Source organism: Dreissena polymorpha, chromosome 1 (genome assembly GCF_020536995.1).
Source record: "Dreissena polymorpha isolate Duluth1 chromosome 1, UMN_Dpol_1.0, whole genome shotgun sequence".
Classification (NCBI taxonomy): domain Eukaryota; kingdom Metazoa; phylum Mollusca; class Bivalvia; order Myida; family Dreissenidae; genus Dreissena; species Dreissena polymorpha.
This window is the reverse complement of record NC_068355.1, coordinates 67,798,389-67,820,588: the sequence shown is the minus strand read 5'-3', so window position 1 is coordinate 67,820,588 and position 22,200 is coordinate 67,798,389. Positions and strand designations below refer to the sequence as shown.

Here is a 22,200-nt window from a genome sequence, read left to right as displayed (position 1 = left end):
AATGGCGGCCATGCTTTTAAACCAACTGGAACAATGTTTCTCATCCAAGATATCATTGGGACAAATCTTGTGACCACGTTTCATGAAGATCAGACAATAAATGTGGCTTCAAGAGTGTTAACAAGGTTTTACTAAAGCCATATATAGCAAATAAGGAAAAATGCCCCGCCCCCTGGTTACCACGTTTTTAAACTAACTGGAACCATTTTCGAATTAATCCAAGACATCAATTGGACTAATCTTTTGACCAAGTTTCATGATGATCAAACAATAAATTTGGCCTCTAGAGAGTTAATAAGGTTTTACTAAAGCCATAGAAGAAAAAACGCCTCGCCCACCTGATCGTCATGTTTTTCATTCAACCGGAATCTTTTTTTTAACTCAATCAAGATGTTATTGGGACCAATCTTGTGACCAAGTTTTATGAAGATCGGCCGAGAAATGTGGCTTCAAGAGTGTTAATAAGGTTTTAATATAGCCATATACTGCCATATAAAGTAAAATGCCCGCCCCCTGGCGGCCATGTTTTTCAACCAACTGAAACCATTTTCAAACTTTTCCAAGATATAATTGAGACAAATCTTCTGACAAAACTTCATGATGATCAGACAAAAGTGTGGCTTCAAGAGTGTTTACTATAGCCATATATAGCCATACAAGGAGAAATGCCCCGCCCCTTAGCGGCCATGTTTTTCAATCAACTGGAGCCATTTTCCAACTCGTACAAGATATCATTGGGACGAATCTTCTGACCAAGTTTCATATAGATCGGACAAAAAAATGTGGCCTCGAGAGTGTTAACAAAGTTTTACTAAAGCCATATAAGGAAAAATGCCCCACCCCCTGGTGGCCATGTTTTTCAGGCAACCAGCATCATTTTCAAACTCGTCCAAGATGTTGTTGAGACGACTCTTCTGACCAAATTTCATAAAGATTGAACAACAATTGTGGCCTCTGTAGTGTTATCAAGGCAAATATTGAGGCTGCACAACGCATAACGGACAAAAAGCGACCACAAAAACCTAACATAAAGAAAACAACCCACCATTCAGGCTTGGTGACAGTGTTATCAATGACGGTTCCAGGTGGTGGATTACCCAGGCCTTGTCCAGCGCGGGCAAAGAACCGAGAGTTGATCCTCTTCTTAACAACAACCATTCCTACACGAGGCCTGAAAGGGTTTAACATTGTTATAAGTTTAAATTATTTTTGTTTAAGAGATTTTAATGTATATTTTTTCCTTTTTTAACAAATTCTCACTTAATATTTTTATATATCTGGCCTGCAGTAAACAGCTGGCCTGATAACATTTCAAAAATGAACTTCCAACATCTTGCTTCAACTCTTCGTCAGAGTTGTTTATAAATCAAAAGCAAATCCATGTATGGTTATGATATGAGAAGCTTTGATGTAAAAAAAACTTGACGTTGAATGAAATCTCCAGTGGTAAAGACACACCTCTGCAAATCACTCGTGTGTTTAAAATGCCAGTTAGTTGAAATGTATGTAAACAAAGGTTTCAAACAGCGCTGGACAGCTAGTTTTGATGCATAATGTAACGGCAAGCACGGTAATAATTTTTTTCCATACGTTTTATTGAATTATGGTATCGAGGTTTGTGAACTTTGCATGGAAAATGCCCTTGACTTCGTGAAGATTTCAGTCTTAAATACTGCCTGAGCAGTGTCAACTGGGTCATGCGAGTTGTGTATCGTGTCATTTCTTAAAAGTTGACCCAGCATTTGTAAAAATATTGCAAGACATATACATTTCCAGAAAGGAAATTCATTTCTGCGTTGAATAAGACCGAGATCTCGAAAATCGCTGCACAATTGATGAAGATATGGCTGTTCAAAACGATGCAACCCGTTTTCGGATGATTTTGAGTTGCATACCATATGTTATATAAATATTTGATAGTGAATTTTTTTTTCTTCAGAAAAGTTAATTTTTTGTTATAATTTGATTATTTATCATTCAAAATGATGTTTTCACTAATTAATATCATAGCCACACTCTAACCACCAGTGGATCCGATGACAATTACTTGCGTAATTGAGCGAAAACGCATTTCTTGATGATTCAAGGGCCGTAACTCAGAAGTGCCTGTATAGAATTGGCTGATTATCGAAATTAAAGTAACAGCTCGCGTATATATATTTATATATGGGCAGAATTGTAAGAAAACGTATTTTTATTCAGGATATCACTGTCAATCCGGCTGAAATTGGTTGAAAACAAACAATATAGCGATTTTTATTTTGGGGTCGAGTACGGTAAAGTACGAAAACGAACTAATTAATATTCATGATTCAACACGTTAATTCAAACCTCAAACGACAAAATTACGGAGACGGGCGAATTTATCAGAGATAAGGTAAGAACAAATGAAAATTCATCTGTTGCAGACGGAAACTAAGAACAAATGAAAATACATCTGTTGCAGACGGAAACTGAGTTGAAACGCTACGATTTTTTGCTAAATCTATTTCTCTTTAATATGCTTATAATGTTTAGCGAAAGCTACATATAGATATAATTTGCATATCTCGCGACGCTGCGACGATTTTCGCCTATTGCATGTTTTTATGATAATTTATAAATTATTTTACCGTAAAAATGCAGTCATAAGTCGAGATTTTTTTCCTCCAAAAATTGATTTAAATTATGGTCTCGACTTATGAGATCGTTCATGAAAAAAAAAATCGAGGTAGATCGATCCCCATGTCGTTGCGGTAATGGTTATTAAAGTTGTTGTTGTCACGAAAACTTGTTGATTTACAGCGCAAAAAGTCTTATTTAAACTGAGGCGAATTAATTAAATCATATTTGTCAACTTTACTTCTGCTTTATTTTAATAATTTAAACTAAAGTTTAATGTTAGCAAGTGTGTTTTTTACTGGAATTGTAAACAAAGAGTTAGTAAAATTTGCACTCTGTATGAATTGACAGTTTGACATCATCAAAGGAAAGCCGCTTCCTGTCTAAAGCCATAAGCTGAGTTATTGAGCGGAAACGAGAAAAAACGCACGTTTTTTCGATGATTCAAGGGCCGTAACTGAGAAGTGTCTGGGTCAATTTGGCTATTTTATCAAACCTGACCTAGGTGTTATTGCCTTTCACATTTTTCGCGAAGATTTGTGAAGATACAATGACAATTGCCCGAGTTATTGAGCGGAGTTGTATATCGTGTTATGTCTTAAAATTTGACCCAGCATTTGTTCAAATATTGTACATTTTACAGAAAGGAAATTCATTTCTGCGTTGAATAAGACCGAGTTCGTGAAAATCGCTGCACAATGCCCATTTTCGGGTGATTTTGATGCCTTGTTATATATATATTTGAAAGTAGAACATTTATTTTTCAGAAGTTGATTTTTCGTTAAAATTTGATTATTTAACATTCAAAATGATGTTTTCAATAATTTATATCATAGCCACACGCTAACCACCTGTGTTATGCACTAGTTGAAATTCGTAAGAGAATTTATATTAAAAAGTTATTTGAAATAAAGCAAAACTAACCGTTGCGTTAAATCAATTATAAGGGGCAACAGTTGGTAACAGCCAAATATATAATTAATGGTCAACTTGAACAAGTTATTGCCGTATTGTTTTAAATTAATGCTTTTAAAAGTTAACATAGTCATAAATATAACTTTACATTAACTTATGTACTTTGGATACCACTATTTTAACTTTGTAGAAAATGTTGATACATGGTAAAGGCCAATATCCGTTTTTCTGCACATCCCTTGGAAAAGGTTTACATTTCAAGCAATTTACCGATGTCTAATTTTTTGTTGAGTGAATTCTTATATCCGTTTGCATCCAAGTAGTTACTAGAAGCATTAAGTTGAGAATTTTGCACGTGTGCCTTACCGGAATTTCCAAAGACCAGATTTCACCGCCCATCTTGCAGTTTATTTGAATAGCCACCTTTGTGGCAACTGACTTCATCATGTCCTTTTTACTCAGTGTGCGAGACAGGATCACCTGACTGGGCACTGAAATCCAAATAAAGCTATTACACAAATTGACATGGAATAAAACAAAACAATTATATTAGTCTGGAAATAATATGAAACAAAACTAAAACACAAGAGGGCCATGATGGCCCTGAATCGCTTACCTGACTAAGCAAATACGATCCCAACCCAGATTTCATCAAGATAAACATTCTGACCAAATTTCATAAAGATTGGATGAAAACTGTGACCTCTATTGTCTACACAAGGCTTTTCTATTATTTGACCTACTGACCTAGTTTTTGACCCCAGGTGACCCAAATATTATCATAACCCAGATTTTATCAAGATAAACATTCTGATCAAATTTTATAAAGATTGGATGAAAACTGCGACCTCTATTGTCTATACAAGGTTTTTCTATTATTTGACCTAGTGACCTAGTTTTTGACCTACTGACCTAGTTTTTGACCTAGTGACCTAGTTTTTTTACCCCAGATGACCCAAATACAATCCCAACCCAGATTTCATCAAGATAAACATTCTGACCAAATGTCATAAAGATTGGATGAAAACTGTGACCTTTACTGTCTACACAAACAAATTGTTGACAGTTTTTATATTATTTGACCTAGTGACCTAGTTTTTGACCTCAGATGACCCAAATACAATCCCAAACCAGATTTCATCAAGATAAACATTCTGACCAAATTTCATAAAGATTGGATGAAAACTGTGACCTCTACTGGATGAAAACTGCGACCTCTATTGTCTACACAAGGTTTTTCTATTATTTGACCTAGTGACCTAGTTTTTGACCCCATATGACCAAAATACAATCCCAACCCGGATTTCATCAATATAAACATTCTGACCAAATTTCATAAAAATTGGATGAAAACTGTGTCCTCTACTGTCAACACAAACAAATTGTTGACGGACGGACAGACGGACGCACGCACATACGGACGCCGGACATCGCACGGTCACATAAGCTCACCATGTCACTTTGTGACAGGCGAGCTAAAAAATGAACAAGAAATGTGTTTGTCAGAAACACTATGTTCCCTTCTGCGCCGCTTTGACTTTTTTTTTGACCTTTGAGCTTGACCTTCCACCACTCAAAATGTGCAGCTCCATGAGATACACATGCGTGCCAAATATCAAGTTGCTATCTTCAATATTGCAAAAGTTATGGCAAATGTTTAAGTTTGACGCAAACACACAAACAAAGCAACAAACCAACAGACAGGGCAAAAACAATATGTCCCCACTATAGTGGTGGGGGACATAAAAATTAATGTACTATTTCTGAAAAATTAAAACAAAAAGGCAATGTAAAAACCACTAAAATCAGTTAATGTAAGTAAGGTTATTTAGACTTAACAACACCAACAATCTTAATTTTTCTCCGAAAACTTGATAAACGTACCTGGATGTTCAACGCAACATAACTTCTTGATGGCATTGTATCTGTCTGGCTTGTTTGAAGGCACAATGCACATCACCATCTGTGTCTGGGGGGCTAAGTTCTGTCTAATTGCAGTCAGGTAGTACTCATTGCGGTCATTTCTCAGCATCACTCTATATAGACACACACAATGAATTTCATCGTATAAACATACCTTACTCAAAGTATATTCTTTTTTTAAACACAACATGAAGTCTTCCTTCCATGTTATCAATATAAAAAGCCAAACCACTATGTTTACATAGTCATAATATACAGCTTATTCCCTTTGTAAAACTAATTTGAAGTCTTTACTCTATATTTACATATAAACACAGCGCCCTCACACTTCTTAGGGGAAGGGGTCCGCAGCCCTTAGGAGGGGGAATTTTTGCGGCGTTTCCCTTTTTGGGGGATTTTTTTACTTACTCTCTCATTATTACATTTGTACAAGTTTGCACTAAATTCATTGCATTTTTCATTATTTAGTATGTTTGAAAAGATTAAATTGAAATAGAGTTGAGATATAATAATCATGAGATGAGACACATCTTTCTATTTAAAAAAACAAACAAAAAAAACAACATTTTTTTTAGGGGGAATTTTCCCCCCCAAAAGGGGAAAAAAGTATACTTTTCAGGTGGGGGAATGCCGCCGAAATTCGGCGGCAGATTTGATAGATTGAGGGCCCTGAAACATCATACTATATTAAACATTTTCCTAAATTCAAAAAAATATTAAAATTTAAAATATTTTTGCATTGGAATATGTTTACGAACAATTAGTCCAAACGACATAGAAATGACATACACAATTGGATCTGCAATGTTCATGCCCATTGGACGTCCAACATTTTTAAGCTGCCCACAAAAGTCTTTCGCCTGCTGCTCGTTACGAAGCTGTGGCTCATTACGCTGATAGAAGATCACGACCCAGTTCTGAAGGTCAACTGCTGTTTTGAGTTTCTTGTCTCGCATGTCTCTGCTCCAGTTAGCCTCCTCTTGCCTGTATTGTAACTAGAACACAATTATAAACACAATTTGGAGAATTGGATACCAAGGTTTAGGTTATTTTGTTTTCTATGGTCAATCAATCTGGAAGCAACCCTTTTTGGGTTAGACGCACAGACAGACATGTTCAATGGGATTGATAAATAAATACATGTATATATACTTCCTTTCAAATGCTGTGCAACCAAACAGCAGTTTTAAGCAGCAATTATAATCAATGTCTTATTTAAAACCTATTTAACAATTACAAATTTGGCATCGCTCTGAAGGGTGGCGACTAGTTTGTAATGCATTTTTTTTTGCTTATCGGAGAAGTTATTTTACGGATCAATGTAGATATTTTGGTTTTAAGAATATCTTGCATAGTAGTGATTTTTGTGTAAATTAGTGTAAATACGTACTGCATTTGTGCCTATTACATTTATGACAGCATTTATTGCCAATAATGCAAGGCTAATTGTTTTAATTAATAACTGATCCACAACTGATGACAGGGGAAAAACCACAGGGACTGGGCAAATACGCGAAACTTTCTGGTTTTGTATAAAAACAAAACATAATCAAAATATATTTATTTTGTGGTCTTTCTAATTTGCTTATTTAGTGGAGAATCAATATAGTACGATATTTGACGACCTATTGCGCAAGCAAGTTTATTGGAAGGCGTAGTGGTACGAAAACGTACAATGTATTTGTTTATTAATAGACATATAATAACGATCGCTATACACAACTTCACCAAATAGCAGTACATAAATGATTACAGCCGGAATAGCTCAGTTGGGAGAGCGTTAGACTGAAGTTGTTTACGCAACAATCGTCTAAAGGCCCCTGGTTCAATCCCGGGTACCGGCACGAACGGAACAGTTCGGCGGCTGACAATTTTTTTCAGTCAGGTTAATAAATATAATAAAGCTTTGTTTTATGTAGGCATTTAAAATCCATGTAACTACAATTGAACATTCTTATTAAAATTAATGGATGCCGCGTGGTGACAACGTTAATAAAAATTTCTTACATCACTTAAATATCTTATAAAACAAGAGGGTCTGAAAGGCCCAAAGTCGCTCCCCTGAGATAACAAGATATTATTGGGACAAATCTTCTGACAAAGTTTCATGAAGATCGGAAAATAAATGTGGCCTCTAGAGTGTTAACAAGGTTTTACTTTAGCCAAATAAGAAAAAATGCCCCGCCCCCTGGTGGCCATGTTTTTCAACCAAAGGGCATTATCTTTTAACTCTTCCAAGATATTATTAGGATCAATCTTCTGACCAAGTTTCATGAAGATCGGACAGTAAATGTGGCCTCTAGAGTGTTAACAAGATTTTACTATAGCCATATATAGCCATATAAGGAAAAATGCCACGCCCATTGAAAGCAATGTTTTTCAAGCAAAGGTTTCTGTTTTCCAACTCATCCAAGATATCATTCGGACAAATCTTCTGACCAAGTTTCATGAAGATCAGACAATAAATGTGGCCTCTATAGTGTTCACAAGGCAAAATGTTGACAACGGATGACGCATCACAGACGACGGACAAAAGGCGATCACAAAAGCTCACCATGAGCACGTTGTGCTCAGGTGAGCTAAAAATACACTTGTTTTTATATTAACAAATAATGCAAACAACACATCTATTATCCATGTATTTTTATAGTTGTCTATCATAGGCCCTAAGTACTATCCCAACTACATATAGAGCGTGAAGCGCGACACGTATTATTGATTGTAACAATGGGTTGCGATAAAGGATGCAGCCGCTTATCAAGGAGGAGCTGTGTCCCAGCAACCTGTTTCCCTAGAGTCAAGCACTCCTATGATTTTTTTTAAGAACCACATATAGAGCGCGAAGCGCGACACGTATAACTATCCAGGTGGTATGGGCCCTTTAGCATTATCCGACCATTATGTCCATAGTTATCTTCCTTAGAATTTGAGAAATTTTGAAATTGTTGTTCGAAGTCCAAAATTTTCATCTGATTGTTCCCAAACTTGCACAGGTTATTTTTTATCAATGAGGACCCAACCCAAACTCTCTATATGAGCAATATCGGACCATTAGTCCAGAATTATGTCTCTTTGAATTTAAATTTAAATGTGAAAAACTGCTTGGTTAGGTGATTATGTCAACAGTTTTCATCAGATTCTTTCCAAACTTACAGTGTCTTCATACCAATGAGCATTTTTACCTGATTAAAAATGAGAAACATCAGTACAAAAAGTCCAGAATTTTTTTCTATTAAATTTGACAAAATAAACAATTTCCACTTGTTTAAAAGATTTCACAACTTTCGTCTGAATCTTTCCAAACTTGTTAAGTGTTTTTATATCAGTATTACTCGAACCCTATTGAAAATGATGAATATCGGAGCAATAAATCAATTATGATCTTTTACTGAATTTCAAAGTATTGTCAAATGCAGCTTCTTTATGCAATTTAAATGTTCATTCATTTTGTTTTCAAACCTTTAGGTGTTTTCATATCAATGAGTACTCAACCCATATCGTAAATGAGCAACGTAAGAATAAGTTCAGAATCATCTCCCCTTGAAGTTGAGAAAAATATGAAATTACGCTTACAAGATGAAGCAGATTTTTTAAAACCTACACAATTCTGTTCCATTAATGAAAACTGCACACGGATGCCAGTAAAAAAAGGAAACCAATGTAAATAAAATGAACTATGAAATATTTGGGGGTTACAACACAAAATCATAGATAATGGTTATTTGGGGGTTATAACACAACATCATAAATAATGGTTATTTGGGGGTTATAACACAAATTTATAGATAATGGTTATACCAGTATCTTTTTCTTTTTTGTTTAAAATAATCGGCCAATATATTCATATTTACAGTAGAATTTTTTTTGTTCCATGTAACTTCATTGAGTGCCTTTTACACTGAAATTCCTGACGCCCTTTGATGCTTTGCATCAATACTTATCTTGTAAGTTATACATACAAGAGGGCCATGATGGCCCTGAATCACTCACCTGACTAACCAAATACAATCCCAACCCAGATTTCATCAAGATAAACATTCTGACCAAATTTAATAAAGATTAGATGAAAACAGTGACCTCTATTGCCTACACAAGGTTTTTCTTTTTTTTGACCCATAATGTGACCTAGTTTTTGACCCCAGGTGACCCAAATACAATTCCAACCCAGATTTCATCAAGATAAACATTCTGACCAAATTTTATAAAGATTGGATGAAAACTGTGACCTCTATTGTCTACACAAGGTTTTTCTACTATTTGACCTAGTGACCTAGTTTTTGACCCCAGATGACCCAAATACAATCCCAACCCAGATTTCATCAAGATAAACATTCTGACCAAATTTTATAAAGATTGGATGAAAACTGTGACCTCTTGTCTATACAACATTCTATTATTTGACCTAGTGACCTTGTTTTTGACATAGTGACCTAGTTTGTGGCCTAGTGACCTAGTTTTTGACCCCAGATGACCCAAATACAATCCCAACCCAGATTTCATCAAGATAAAAATTCTGACCAAATTTCATAAAGATTGGATGAAAAATGTGACCTCTACTGTCTACACAAACAAATTGTTGACGGTTTTTCTATTATTTGACCTAGTGACCTAGTTTTTGACCTCAGATGACACAAATACAATCCCAACCCAGATTTCATCTAGAAAAACATTCTGACCAAATTTCATAAAGATTTGATGAAAACTGTGACCTCTATTGTCTACACAAGGTTTTTCTATTATTTGACCCTGTGACTTAGTTTTTGACCCCATATGACCCAAATACATTCCGAACCAAGATTTTATCAAGATAAACATTCTGACCAAATTTCATAAAGATTGGATAAAAACTGTGACCTCTACTGTCTACACAAGGTTTTTTCTATTATTTGACCTATTTTTTGACCTAGTCACCTAATGTTTGACCCAAGATGACCCAAATACAATCCCCACCCAGATTTCATCAAGATAAACATTCTGACCAAATTTCATAAAGATTGGATGAAAACTGCGACCTCTATTGTCTACACAAGGTTTTTCTATTACTTGACACATAATGTGACCTAGTTTTTGACCTAGTCACCTAGTTTTTGACCCCAGATGACCCAAATACAATTCCAACCCAGATTTCATCAAAATAAACATTTTGACCAAATTTCATTGGATGAAAACTGTGACCTCTACTGTCTACACAAACAAATTGTTGATGGACGCACGCACACACACACACACACACACGCACGCACATACGGACGCCGGACATCACACATCCTTACCTTGCTACCGAGCTGGTTTATGTTCTCTTGTGGCATGACACGAGCATTAAGAGTCAACATGGAGTCAGCAAAACGCAAATTCCAACCTCCCATATATTCTCTTACTCCAGCGTTGCTGTAAACACACAATATAACGGTAACTTGATAATAGCATGCACACATTTTGTTCACAAAAACATACATTAGACCCCATTATATTGGGTTCTTTTATACCTTTGAAAGTCTAACGATAGTTTGTTTAACAAGGATATGAAAAACAAACAGCTCTTGACTACTTAAATTTGTGAAGGGCTTTTAAATTTTCTTTTTTTAAAGAAGTGAAAAAATACTATGGGTAAGTGTGGTCAAAGTGTCAGTATATGTTCCCATTTAACAAAGTATTTTGTGTGAAATTATCTTAACCCATTTATGCCTAGCCTCTAGAAAAAAGGCATTGGCAAACAGCGTAGACCCAGATGAGATGCCACATCATGCGGCGTCTCATCAGGGTCTGCACTGTTTGCTGAAAGAAATTTCTGTAAAAAATATTCTAAATATAGAAATTAATATACTAGACAACCCTAATTTTGGAAATAAATTGATCCAATTTAAAGGATGGGAGAGTCCACTCTGCATAAATGTGTTAAAAAACAACAATATACCGTTAAATTGATCTCTATATTTGCACACATACGTGTTGATCTGCTTGATAAAGTTGGTGAGAGTTCTCTCCCTGTCAGCAGGGGGCACTCGAGTGTAAACTGCCAAGTCCCGCATCACTGTGAAGTCAGCTCTGGCTTCCTCTGACAAGCCTGGCAAAACAAGAGACTTGTACAGAACTGGACAGACACTGGTAATTGTAAAAAGCATAGCATTCCTCTGACAGGCCTGACAAAAATAGTTACAAACTATAATTTTGAACAGAAGACAATCTTCAGATAAATGGTACACAGGGGTACACAATGTTCAGGACAAAAAAGAGACTTATATTATAAATTGCAATGGACTTCTGCTTGCCATTGAGTGAAATAAGAATGTTTTGTATATGCAACCAAGCTTATTGTTTTAAATATTGTTTTTCAACTTCTTTCAAAATGATATACGATGATCACGAATGTGTACTCCATAAAGCCACTGATCATACAAAGTTTTACTTCTGATGATCTGGTAAATAGTTGAATACTATAAAAGAAATTACATGGAATTTATATTGTCTTTAATTTGTTTCCAAATATGAATGCTTTACAGTAAGTGGCTATTTCACTTAAGTGTTTTGTGATCAATTTTGGGCTGAGTATCAGGGTACTGTTTTGGTGTTTACACCGATTGATTTGCATTGACATTTCCATGGCGATGAACACAGCTTCAATTCATATGTTTCTTTATAATGTGATTTACACATACACTGTAATGGCATTAAAGTCTTTGTAAAAATTAGTTCTCAACTGATAATGGTTCTATAGTTTTTTGATGTTGCCTATATTGACAACTTATATCTTTGACTTGTTTGTAGAGAATGACCAATATTCAATACGAAAATTAAAAACAACAACATTGATTTCGCCACAACCACTCAACATTATTCAGATATATGTAAACTTGTTAACATTAAACATTGAGGTTATCTCACATACTTTACATTACATGATGTTAATACATCTTACCTGTGAGGTAGCATAGCTCAGGTACAAAGAACATGATTTCCTTCTGTCCTCTACGAATGTCCTTTGGTTTGGGTTTGGATGCAAGAAGTGGTTGATCATCAACTGTGATTTGCCCATCTTTTCCATATGTCTGAGAACAAAATGTAAATTAACAATCATAAAGAAACAAGGGACAAAATTGTCACAAAACCAGGTTTTCATTGTGAAAAAAAAATCTGATAAAGGGAGAAAACTCAAACTGAACTTTTGAAATGAACAAACAAAATTAACCCCCTTTGTAAGTTTTTTTTTTTTAAATCTATTTTTAGTCGTGGCGACCTTGACATCGGAGATATTGACGTGATTCTTTCGTGCGACACACCGTCCCATGATGGTGAACAAATGTGCCAAATGATTTTAAAATCTCACAATGAATGACATAGTTATGGCCAGGACAAGCTCATTTATGGCCATTTTTGACCTTTTAAGTAAGTGTGACCTTGACCTTGGAGATGTCGACGTAATTATTTCGCGCGACACACCGTCCAATGATGGTGAACAAATGTGCCAAATGATTTTAAAATCTGACAATGAACGACATAGTTATGGCCCGGACAAGCTTGTTCCGCCCGCCCGCCAGCCAGCCAGCCAGCCCGCCCGCATTCGCCAATCTAATAACCAGTTTTTTCCTTCGGAAAACCTGGTTAATAAATCTGAGCATGTTGCCACATAAGATGCAATGTAATTATCGTTTAGTGACAAACAAAAACACGCTTGTGATACTTTATTATGTACACAAAATTAAATGCCTTCATGAATGTCCCAACTGGTTTGGCGACTTGACATCCAGTAGACTAAATACTGTAATGGAACTATCTAACACATTAAAATTAACAATATATATGTCTTTTTTTTAACGTGGCTCTGAAGAGATGAATATAAATAAACTTTAATCGAAAGAATAGGTCAAGGATAAAAGTTAATATTCCAAAACCATCACTTGATTTTTCGAAAAACAAAAGATGCATCAAAGCTCTATACAATTTCTAAAGAAAACAAGTATAAACAATACAATTTTCTTAGAATGAGCATCGGCACAAGCTCCAATGTATTACAGAATATTGTAATTTTCAAAAGAATTGGACATTTTCCTTTACCTCGAACCTTTAAGTCTACTTAACACAAATTTTCTAAAATAAAATTCATTTTAATTATCAAATACTTACCTGCTATCCCTAGCTATACCTTCCCTGGTGGGTTAGCTTCTCCAGAAATCTTCAAGTGCCAGAATTCGGCCACCTCTCCTACTGAAAACAGATAAGGTTAAGCATAGTACAATGTAACCTAACCGGAAATCAAGAACCGTAACTCATCTTACTTTTCAATTTAATTATGAAAATATTAAACGATGAGCGGGGTTGGGAGGTGGGACTTACCGATAGCAGGTAAGTATTTAATAATCAAAATGAATTTTATTTTAGAAAATTTGTTTTAATATCATAAATACATACCTGCTATCCCTAGCTGATTTTGTAGCTATGGTGGAAGGTTCTCGTTATATTTTCCCATCACAGCAAAAACCATAGCCTCTATACTGGTAGCTTCGGACAGTCCGGTAGGTTCGGACGTTTTAAAAATGACGTAAAATCGAAGGTATAAACGCGACGTCGCGAGCCAATCTTCTGACAATATTTTGACAAGAAGACACACTGTCGTATTCCAGTAAGAAAAATCAGCAAAATGCGCCATAAACAGGTAAGAATTAAACAGTTTGTGTAAGAAAAACATAAAACGAACCTATTTATCAACGGTCTCCATGGCGAAACTCACAAATTTATCAAGAAATCAACAAAAATCGTCTGTCTTATATCCGACAGGGAATTCAGCAAAGGGAGACAATCATAATATTATGATTATACGTCACAACCAATAGGCGCTTTAAATAAATAGAGGCCCCGTATGGGGAAGTTTTATGCGTGTAAATTTTATGTTGCAAATAACGTCATCTGGTTTTCAATTAGCGGTCAATTAGTATAGTAGTAAAGTTTGATATCATATTTTAATGGATATCTTGTACTATGTATTACCCTTTCTTTTAGCCGAAAGCATCGAAATATCATGGTAAATACAGGGGATACAGAAAAGAGACACTTGTTCTGGCTGTCGAAGCTGTCCAAAAGGGATTGTCGGTGCGGAGAGCCGCAGCACAATTTTGTGTGCCACGGGCCACCCTTGCTGATAGAGTATCGGGACGGATAAGTGGTACAGTAACCAAGGAGACACTCTTTAACCAAGAGGAGGAATTGAGGTTAGTGGAGTATTTAGAGTCACTGGCACAGCTCGGATATGGGGCCACTAGAAGTCGACTCAAAGATTTGGCTGGGGATTTAGCCTTTAGCCTTGGTAAACGGGGAAAGAATAAGCCTTTAAGCAACGACTGGGTCTCGGGATTTTTACAGAGATGGAAAACACGCCTGTCATCTGTTCGCCCAAGTGCATTGGAATCTTACCGTGCGAAGTATGCAACTCCGGAATCGGTGGATCATTATTTCAAAAATCTTGAAGAAACATTAAAAAAGTATGACTTATTAAACAAGCCAGAGTGCATTTACAATTTAGATGAGACCGGTATCCAGCCAGAACATCGCCCCCTTATCATTATTGCCCCCACCTGTGAAAAGGCGCAGTCAGTTACATCCCCGAGATCAACAACAACTACCGTAATTGGGTGCGCAAATGCTATGGGCAATCACGTTCCACCTTTCTTTGTTTTTAAAGGGAAACGGGAGAATCCCGAGCTTATGAAAGGTAGCTCTCCGGGTTCAAGATTTTGTATGTCCGACTCTGGGTGGTCAAACAGTAACGTTTTAAAAATTTATCTTGAGCAGCATTTCATTCCGAACGTCCGACGTGGAGAGAATGACAAGCAACCGATATTGCTTCTTTTTGATGGGCATAGTTCTCACACATCCACTGATCTTATTGAATGGGCCATTTCAAAAAATATTATCTTATTTGTATTACCTGCTCATACATCACACATATTGCAGCCATTGGACGTAGCTATTTTTGGCCCCTTTAAAGGTCATTATTACAGGGAATGCGCTGCATTTATGCATAGGCATATGGGTAGATCAGTCACCAAATACGACATGGCAGAAATTGCGTGCACGGCATATTTGCATGCAATGAGTCCCTTAAATATTGTATCGGCCTTTAGAAAGACGGGAATATACCCCTTTAACCAACAGGAGATTCAGGCTGAAAAATTGTTCCCATGTGAGACTTTCAGGGAAGACACGCCCTTACAGAAGGTGATTGCAATGAAAACTGGTAAAGAGGCAGTTGATAAATACTTCGAAGACAAGTACAACCGTAGAAGTTCTAGCCCTATGTCACCAAAGACAGGTGTTCAAGTATCCAAATGCACTTGCAAAAAGGCCATATTGAAACATAAACCCAGTGGAAAACAAATAACCGAGGCCACTTTCTTGCAACAGCTGTACGAATACGAGCATGCAAAAGAAACCCGTACTGGCACAACTGCAACGAATCCGAAGAGTCCCCAACCATCGACAAGTGGAATTCACAACAACTCCATTGAAATTGCTTTAAGCGATAATGACATTTCCGATGAAGACTCTGAGGTTTGCTGTGTATGTAAGAGTTTTTACCCACCATCGGAAAAAAATCCTTATCTTAAAATTGTTAATTGGGCCTATTGCGATAAATGCAGTCATTGTGTGCATCTATCTTTTTGTCACGAGAAACGAGTCATAAGGAGAGGAGACACGTTTTTGTGTCCCCACTGTGTTTAGTTAATTAATTATTGCGTTACGTGTTCTCCCTTATCATGCTTTTCATATTGTTCTCGTCTTAACATTTATATAATCGTGCGTAGTCTTTTAAACGAGAAACATAAGTACCAATCTTAAAAACACCAGGTTTTTCAGCCAGAAATAGTAGAAATGTGTCCTCATACAATCTTCGTTAGTACAGTATTGTACTTAGTTCCTGAATAGGACCAGTACATTACACTATGGAAGAAACTACTGTTTGATCAAACACAAAAGGACTGAACATATATAAATTGTCCTGTTGACACTCAAGAGAACAAAGATAGAATGAGGAAAAGGTGGTCGGATTCCTACAGAAAGCAGCTTGAAGCACTTCAGAAAGTGGAACATTATTAATATACGCCCACGAAGCCCAAAGAGCTCTTAATTCATGCCGTCTAATCTTAAAAAGGGATAAATCCCTCGATGATAGAAATGAATACGCATTCTTAAAAGTCGAGGCTACCCAACAATAATTCGAAGCCTCAGACACATCCCCCCCTTTTAACGGAATGAAAAGTCTCTTACGAGAACCTCGAATAGACTTTACTCTTAAGATAGAATTTTAACGTCCTGACTAGGCAAAGAATTCTATCATTATCATCTTCATGTCCACAAATATTAGAAAGATTTGGAACGTTGAAGGGTTATAAGCCATAAAGGGGAGTTGATTTTAAGCAAGGAATCCTGGCTAACATAACAAAATTACAGATCCGAATGATAAAAACCATAATAAGACGAAAAACAGTCTTAAAATATATATTGGGACTGTTAATAAGCCCGATGAAATAAAGGTTCATAGGAAGCTCATTAAGCAACCCAATAACACAAGCCAAACCTATTAAGAAGGTAAATGAACGAAAAACATAATGTTAGCGATGGGCACAAGGGAGGCAACTGCGTACGGCTCATTTATTACTGAACAATTCCTGCGCGAAATCTCGTTCATAAAAATAGTGCCGATAGGGGGTCGGAATTACGTCGTTTTAAAGGTGGTTTTCGATTGGATATGGTTAAAATAACCACTAATCATATAAGTTAATACATTTATGTTCGCGGGCAAAGCACTTTCGTTTCCACACAGTTGCGTTGAAGATTAAAAGAAAGCCTAAGAAAATTTCCGAGATCGAGAAAAATAGGTAAGATACATTGCCCAGTAGAAAAATTGCTTTTATTTTGAAGGTTAATCATTCTCCTTTCCATTCATGCCACTAATTGCTTTGCAAAATGCCGTAATTCTGCTGGTTGTTGCTAATGTATGGACCCACTATTGACCCATTTCATGAATGGCAAGATGGCCGCCGTTGTTGAAAATTCATACGACGTAAATATCAATTGTTCTTTTTTTGCTCTGTAAAGTTGCCAAAAAATGTGTTGTACGTGCTAAACATCATTGAAGGATATATTTATGCCGACATTATATCGTAATGGTAGATTTCATTCGTATATCTGTAAATAGACGTTTCGATAATACAAAATACAGACTTGCACTATTCGGACAGCAAGTATTTCGGATATTGCATTAATGATACAAGATACAAGAATCTTTATTTAACGTCGGATGTGAACAACAATTCGATACAGTCACTGTATTTTAGTTATATTATGTAGATATATTATTTCTTTGATTTCAATTATTCTTTTTGCAGACATATGTTTGATACTAATAAGTCAGAGTCTCAGGATTGGGAAGAGTTTGACTCGGAGTCTAACAGTGAGCGTTCGGAGTCTGACAGTGAACGGTCGGAGTCTAACAGTGAGCGTTCGGAGTCTCACAGTGAGCGTGTATCACCGCAGCCAGGTCAATTTACACAGGACCGGGCTGCAAAAGCTGAAAAGTTGAAGCTTCCGCATCAGGTACTAGATAAAAAATAATATGCAATTTTAACCAATAAATATTATTCTTAGTATATAAATGACATTTCAGCAGAATGACATTTTGAAACAAAACCCCCATGTAATTTTATTTTATGGCAATGTATCGGTCATTTTGAAATACATTTATTATCAACATTAATTAATCATCATTATTGTAATTCACTAATGTTTATGCATTTGAAATATATACTGTTATACTTTTAAGAAGTCAGATATCACAAAATGTAGTTTAAAAAGACAGATATCACATAATTGAGTTTAAGAAGACTGATATCACAAGATAAGGAAGAGCAGTCTTTTTTTTTAATTCTAAAGCTGTAGCCTAATCTAGTCTACAATCCCTCGGAAATTTTCATAAAAAGGCTACATCCTCTCAATTTTTTTCATTATATTCATGCACTTAACCCAAAAAAAGAAACTTACACCTGGAAATTGCATTCCCCTATGACTAACAATGCGTGAGTTGTATCCCCAAATTTTGGGTTTCACACACTTTTTCCTATATAATATGAAGGCTAAGGCCCCTTCCCCCAACAGCCTTAAAAAAGCCTTGAATGGTAAAAACAATGAACCTTTAAGCTATTTTCCGTTTAAGAAAGTCCCTTCTTAAAGAAAATCCATTTGAAGCAGAAAGTGTTGTCTCTGATAAGCCTGTGTCGACTAATATGGGATGACACTTTAGGCTCATGCATTAAGCCCCGTTTTCCCAGAGTGCAGCTCAAATGTTCATTTACATGTTACAGAGTACCGCAAGAAGCTGCCGTTTGTGAATGCGCCCCGATAGAGGAGATTGAGGCAAAGAAGCTGAAGGCAGCGGGGGGGGGGGGGGGGGGGAAAAGAGAAGAAATCAGGAAGAAATCGCCATAGGCGATAACTGAATATAAGATTTTTTAAACCATTGGATAGGTTTGTTAGTCACCTATCTTAGGAAAAATACTTACAGATACATTGAAGTTCAAATAACTAGTGTTAGGTCTTATTTAAATAAGAAGAATTTTGGTTTTTGAACCTATTTAATGAAGCAAATGATTTTACTTTTGTTAAACATGTGTGGCAGTGAACTATTGTCTGCATGTTAACCTTATTTAAGTATTGGCTGTTGTTCTTGGGGTGTATTTATAATTTGAGAACTTATTTTACCTAATGGACAATTTATTTTAATTGAGTGAACAACATATAAAACTTGTCAAAACTATTGAAAGCCCCCATAAGAATTTCATTGTTTTGTAGTGACCACTATGTCTGCTCGTGACACTGTCGGTCTGACATGTGAGAGTGAAGTTGAAGTAAAATGATTCATCAATCATCACTTATGAAAAAATTCAATCTTTGGGATTAGTTTTTGCCTATATGCTACCTTTGACTGACAAAAAAAACAACATCAACAATGTTGTTTTTTTTTTAATTTGAACAACTCGTCATCGTGATTGGGAGGCATGTGTCATTTTAATTCATCATTATGTAATGTCGGGTAATTGGACATTTCACAAGTATTTGTATATTGTGTATGCACAACAAATATAAATTGTGTCAACAAATTATGTGTTAGTTCACCATTAGTTATCATTGAAAATAAAACCTTAAAAAAGCTGCAGAGTTGTTGTTGATAGCAGTAAAGACAAAGGCTATTCACGCACATAAATATATATTTGTATGCCCCCTTATTTTGCCATAAACTTTGCAGTAAAAAGTGCAAAACCAATAAAAAATACGTGTTATTAATATGTTTTAATGTGTTTTATATCTAAAAAGGCATTCACATAGATAAAAATAACTTATAAATGGCCAAAATAGCTGGTTAAATGCAAATGTCAGTTGTTTGCTGGCAATGAACCAGATTTTTGGCAGAAAAAAACAGCAGAAAAATTCACCTATTTTTTTACGTGTTTTAAAAAAATCATAAAAAATATATTTTTCATCCTAATAAAAAAAGAAAGACATCATTATGTTTGTTTTAAGTAGTATAACATCAATGCCAAATATCATTCAAATATTCCCATTTTAAAAAAATCATTGCCTCTTGCTAATAATGTTGACGTTTCATAGCTTGGATCAGTATAAATATGTCTCTCTGAGATATGAAATTGACCTGAGAAGAAGTTTCCTGAAAATAAATGTACAGGAGACTTAAAAAAAGGTCGTAAAACCATAATCCCATGGTTCATTAAGTATATTGCCTGAAATTATGGCAAAAACTCACCAAGAAAGCAAGATATTTACAGTTATGTAAAGTGGACGAATGTATAACAATCGCACACCCTGCTGGATCGATTTCTGTGAAATGCATTATTGGCGTTTTTCAGTATTTAACTGCGATCTACGATCCATTACGATTACTTTTAGCGTTCGATGATAAACAACGTTTTCCAATTAACTTTGGGGTGTGTAGAAATACCGAAATCCCCGTAATTACCGAAATCCCCAGAAATCCCCCGAAATCCCCCGAAATCCCCAATAATATTTATTATTTATCAAAATACTGCGGATATTAAGATAGAATATTGCAAAATACAATCAATTCACTGATGAAAAATTGTTATTATCCATGTTTGGAAGTGAAAAACTAAAATATATACATAATTATTGGGATTCCAAGCCAGAAATCCACAGAAATCCCCAGAAATCCCCAATACTATGTATTAATTATCAAAATACTGCGGATATTAAGATAGAATATTGCAAAATACAATCAATTCACTGATAAAAAATTGTTTTTATCCATGTTTGGTAGTGAAAAACTAAAATATATACATAATTATAGGGATTCCGAGCCCGAAATCCCCAGAAATCCCCCAGAAATCCCCAATAGTATTTATTATTTATCAAAATACTGCGGATATTAAGATAGAATATTGCAAAATACAAGCAATTCACTGATGAAAAATTGTTTTTATCCATGTTTGGTAGTGAAAAACTAAAATATATACATAATTATTGGGATTCCGAGCCCGAAATCCCCAGAAATCCCCCAGAAATCCCCAGAAATCCCCAATAATATTTATTATTTATCAAAATACTGCGGATATTAAGATAGAATATTGCAAAATACAATCAATTCACTGATGAAAAATTGTTTTTATCCATGTTTGGTAGTGAAAAACTAAAATATATGCATAATTATTGGGATTCCGAGCCCGAAATCCCCAGAAATCCCCCAGAAATCCCCAGAAATCCCCAATAATATTTATTATTTATCAAAATACTGCGGATATTAAGATAGAATATTGCAAAATACAATCAATTCACTGATGAAAAATTGTTTTTATCCATGTTTGGTAGTGAAAAACTAAAATATATACATAATTATTGGGATTCCGAGCCCGAAATCCCCAGAAATCCCCAGAAATCCCCAATAATATTTATTATTTATCAAAATACTGCGGATATTAAGATAGAATATTGCAAAATACAATCAATTCACTGATGAAAAATTGTTTTTATCCATGTTTGGTAGTGAAAAACTAAAATATATACATAATTATTGGGATTCCGAGCCCGAAATCCCCAGAAATCCCCAGAAATCCCCCAGAAATCCCCAGAAATCCCCAATAATATTTATTATTTATCAAAATACTGCGGATATTAAGATAGAATATTGCAAAATACAATCAATTCACTGATGAAAAATTGTTTTTATCCATGTTTGGTAGTGAAAAACTAAAATATATACATAATTATTGGGATTCCGAGCCCGAAATCCCCAGAAATCCCCAGAAATCCCCAATAATATTTATTATTTATCAAAATACTGCGGATATTAAGATAGAATATTGCAAAATACAATCAATTCACTGATGATAAATTGTTTTTATCCATGTTTGGTAGTGAAAAACTAAAATATATACATAATTATTGAGATTCCGAGCCCGAAATCCCCAGAAATCCCCCAGAAATCCCCAGAAATCCCCAGAAATCCCCAATAATATTTATTATTTATCAAAATACTGCGGATATTAAGATAGAATATTGCAAAATACAATCAATTCACTGATGAAAAATTGTTTTTATCCATGTTTGGTAGTGAAAAACTAAAATATATACATAATTATTGGGATTCCGAGCCCGAAATCCCCAGAAATCCCCAGAAATCCCCCAGAAATCCCCAGAAATCCCCAATAATATTTATTATTTATCAAAATACTGCGGATATTA

The 22,200-nt window shown here is 35.4% G+C and overlaps 2 protein-coding genes across 2 annotated transcripts in view; one reads left to right on the top strand and one right to left on the bottom strand.

The window, feature by feature from the left end:
• The window catches only part of LOC127880113 (piwi-like protein 1), a 124,474-nt gene that overhangs the window by 8,039 nt on the left and 94,235 nt on the right, over nt 1-22,200 (bottom strand). Inside the window, 8 exon segments of the mRNA XM_052427378.1 lie at nt 1,046-1,152; nt 1,154-1,171; nt 3,883-4,007; nt 5,401-5,552; nt 6,229-6,434; nt 10,713-10,827; nt 11,386-11,503; nt 12,356-12,485. Of these exon segments, the coding sequence (XP_052283338.1) occupies nt 1,046-1,152; nt 1,154-1,171; nt 3,883-4,007; nt 5,401-5,552; nt 6,229-6,434; nt 10,713-10,827; nt 11,386-11,503; nt 12,356-12,485 (971 nt within the window).
• Nucleotides 13,924-16,270, top strand: LOC127833695 (uncharacterized). Its single transcript, XM_052359109.1, has 2 exons — nt 13,924-14,089; nt 14,434-16,270. The coding sequence occupies exons 1-2, from the start codon at nt 14,075-14,077 to the stop codon at nt 16,150-16,152; spliced, it is 1,734 nt and encodes a 577-aa protein (XP_052215069.1). The 5' UTR covers nt 13,924-14,074; the 3' UTR covers nt 16,153-16,270.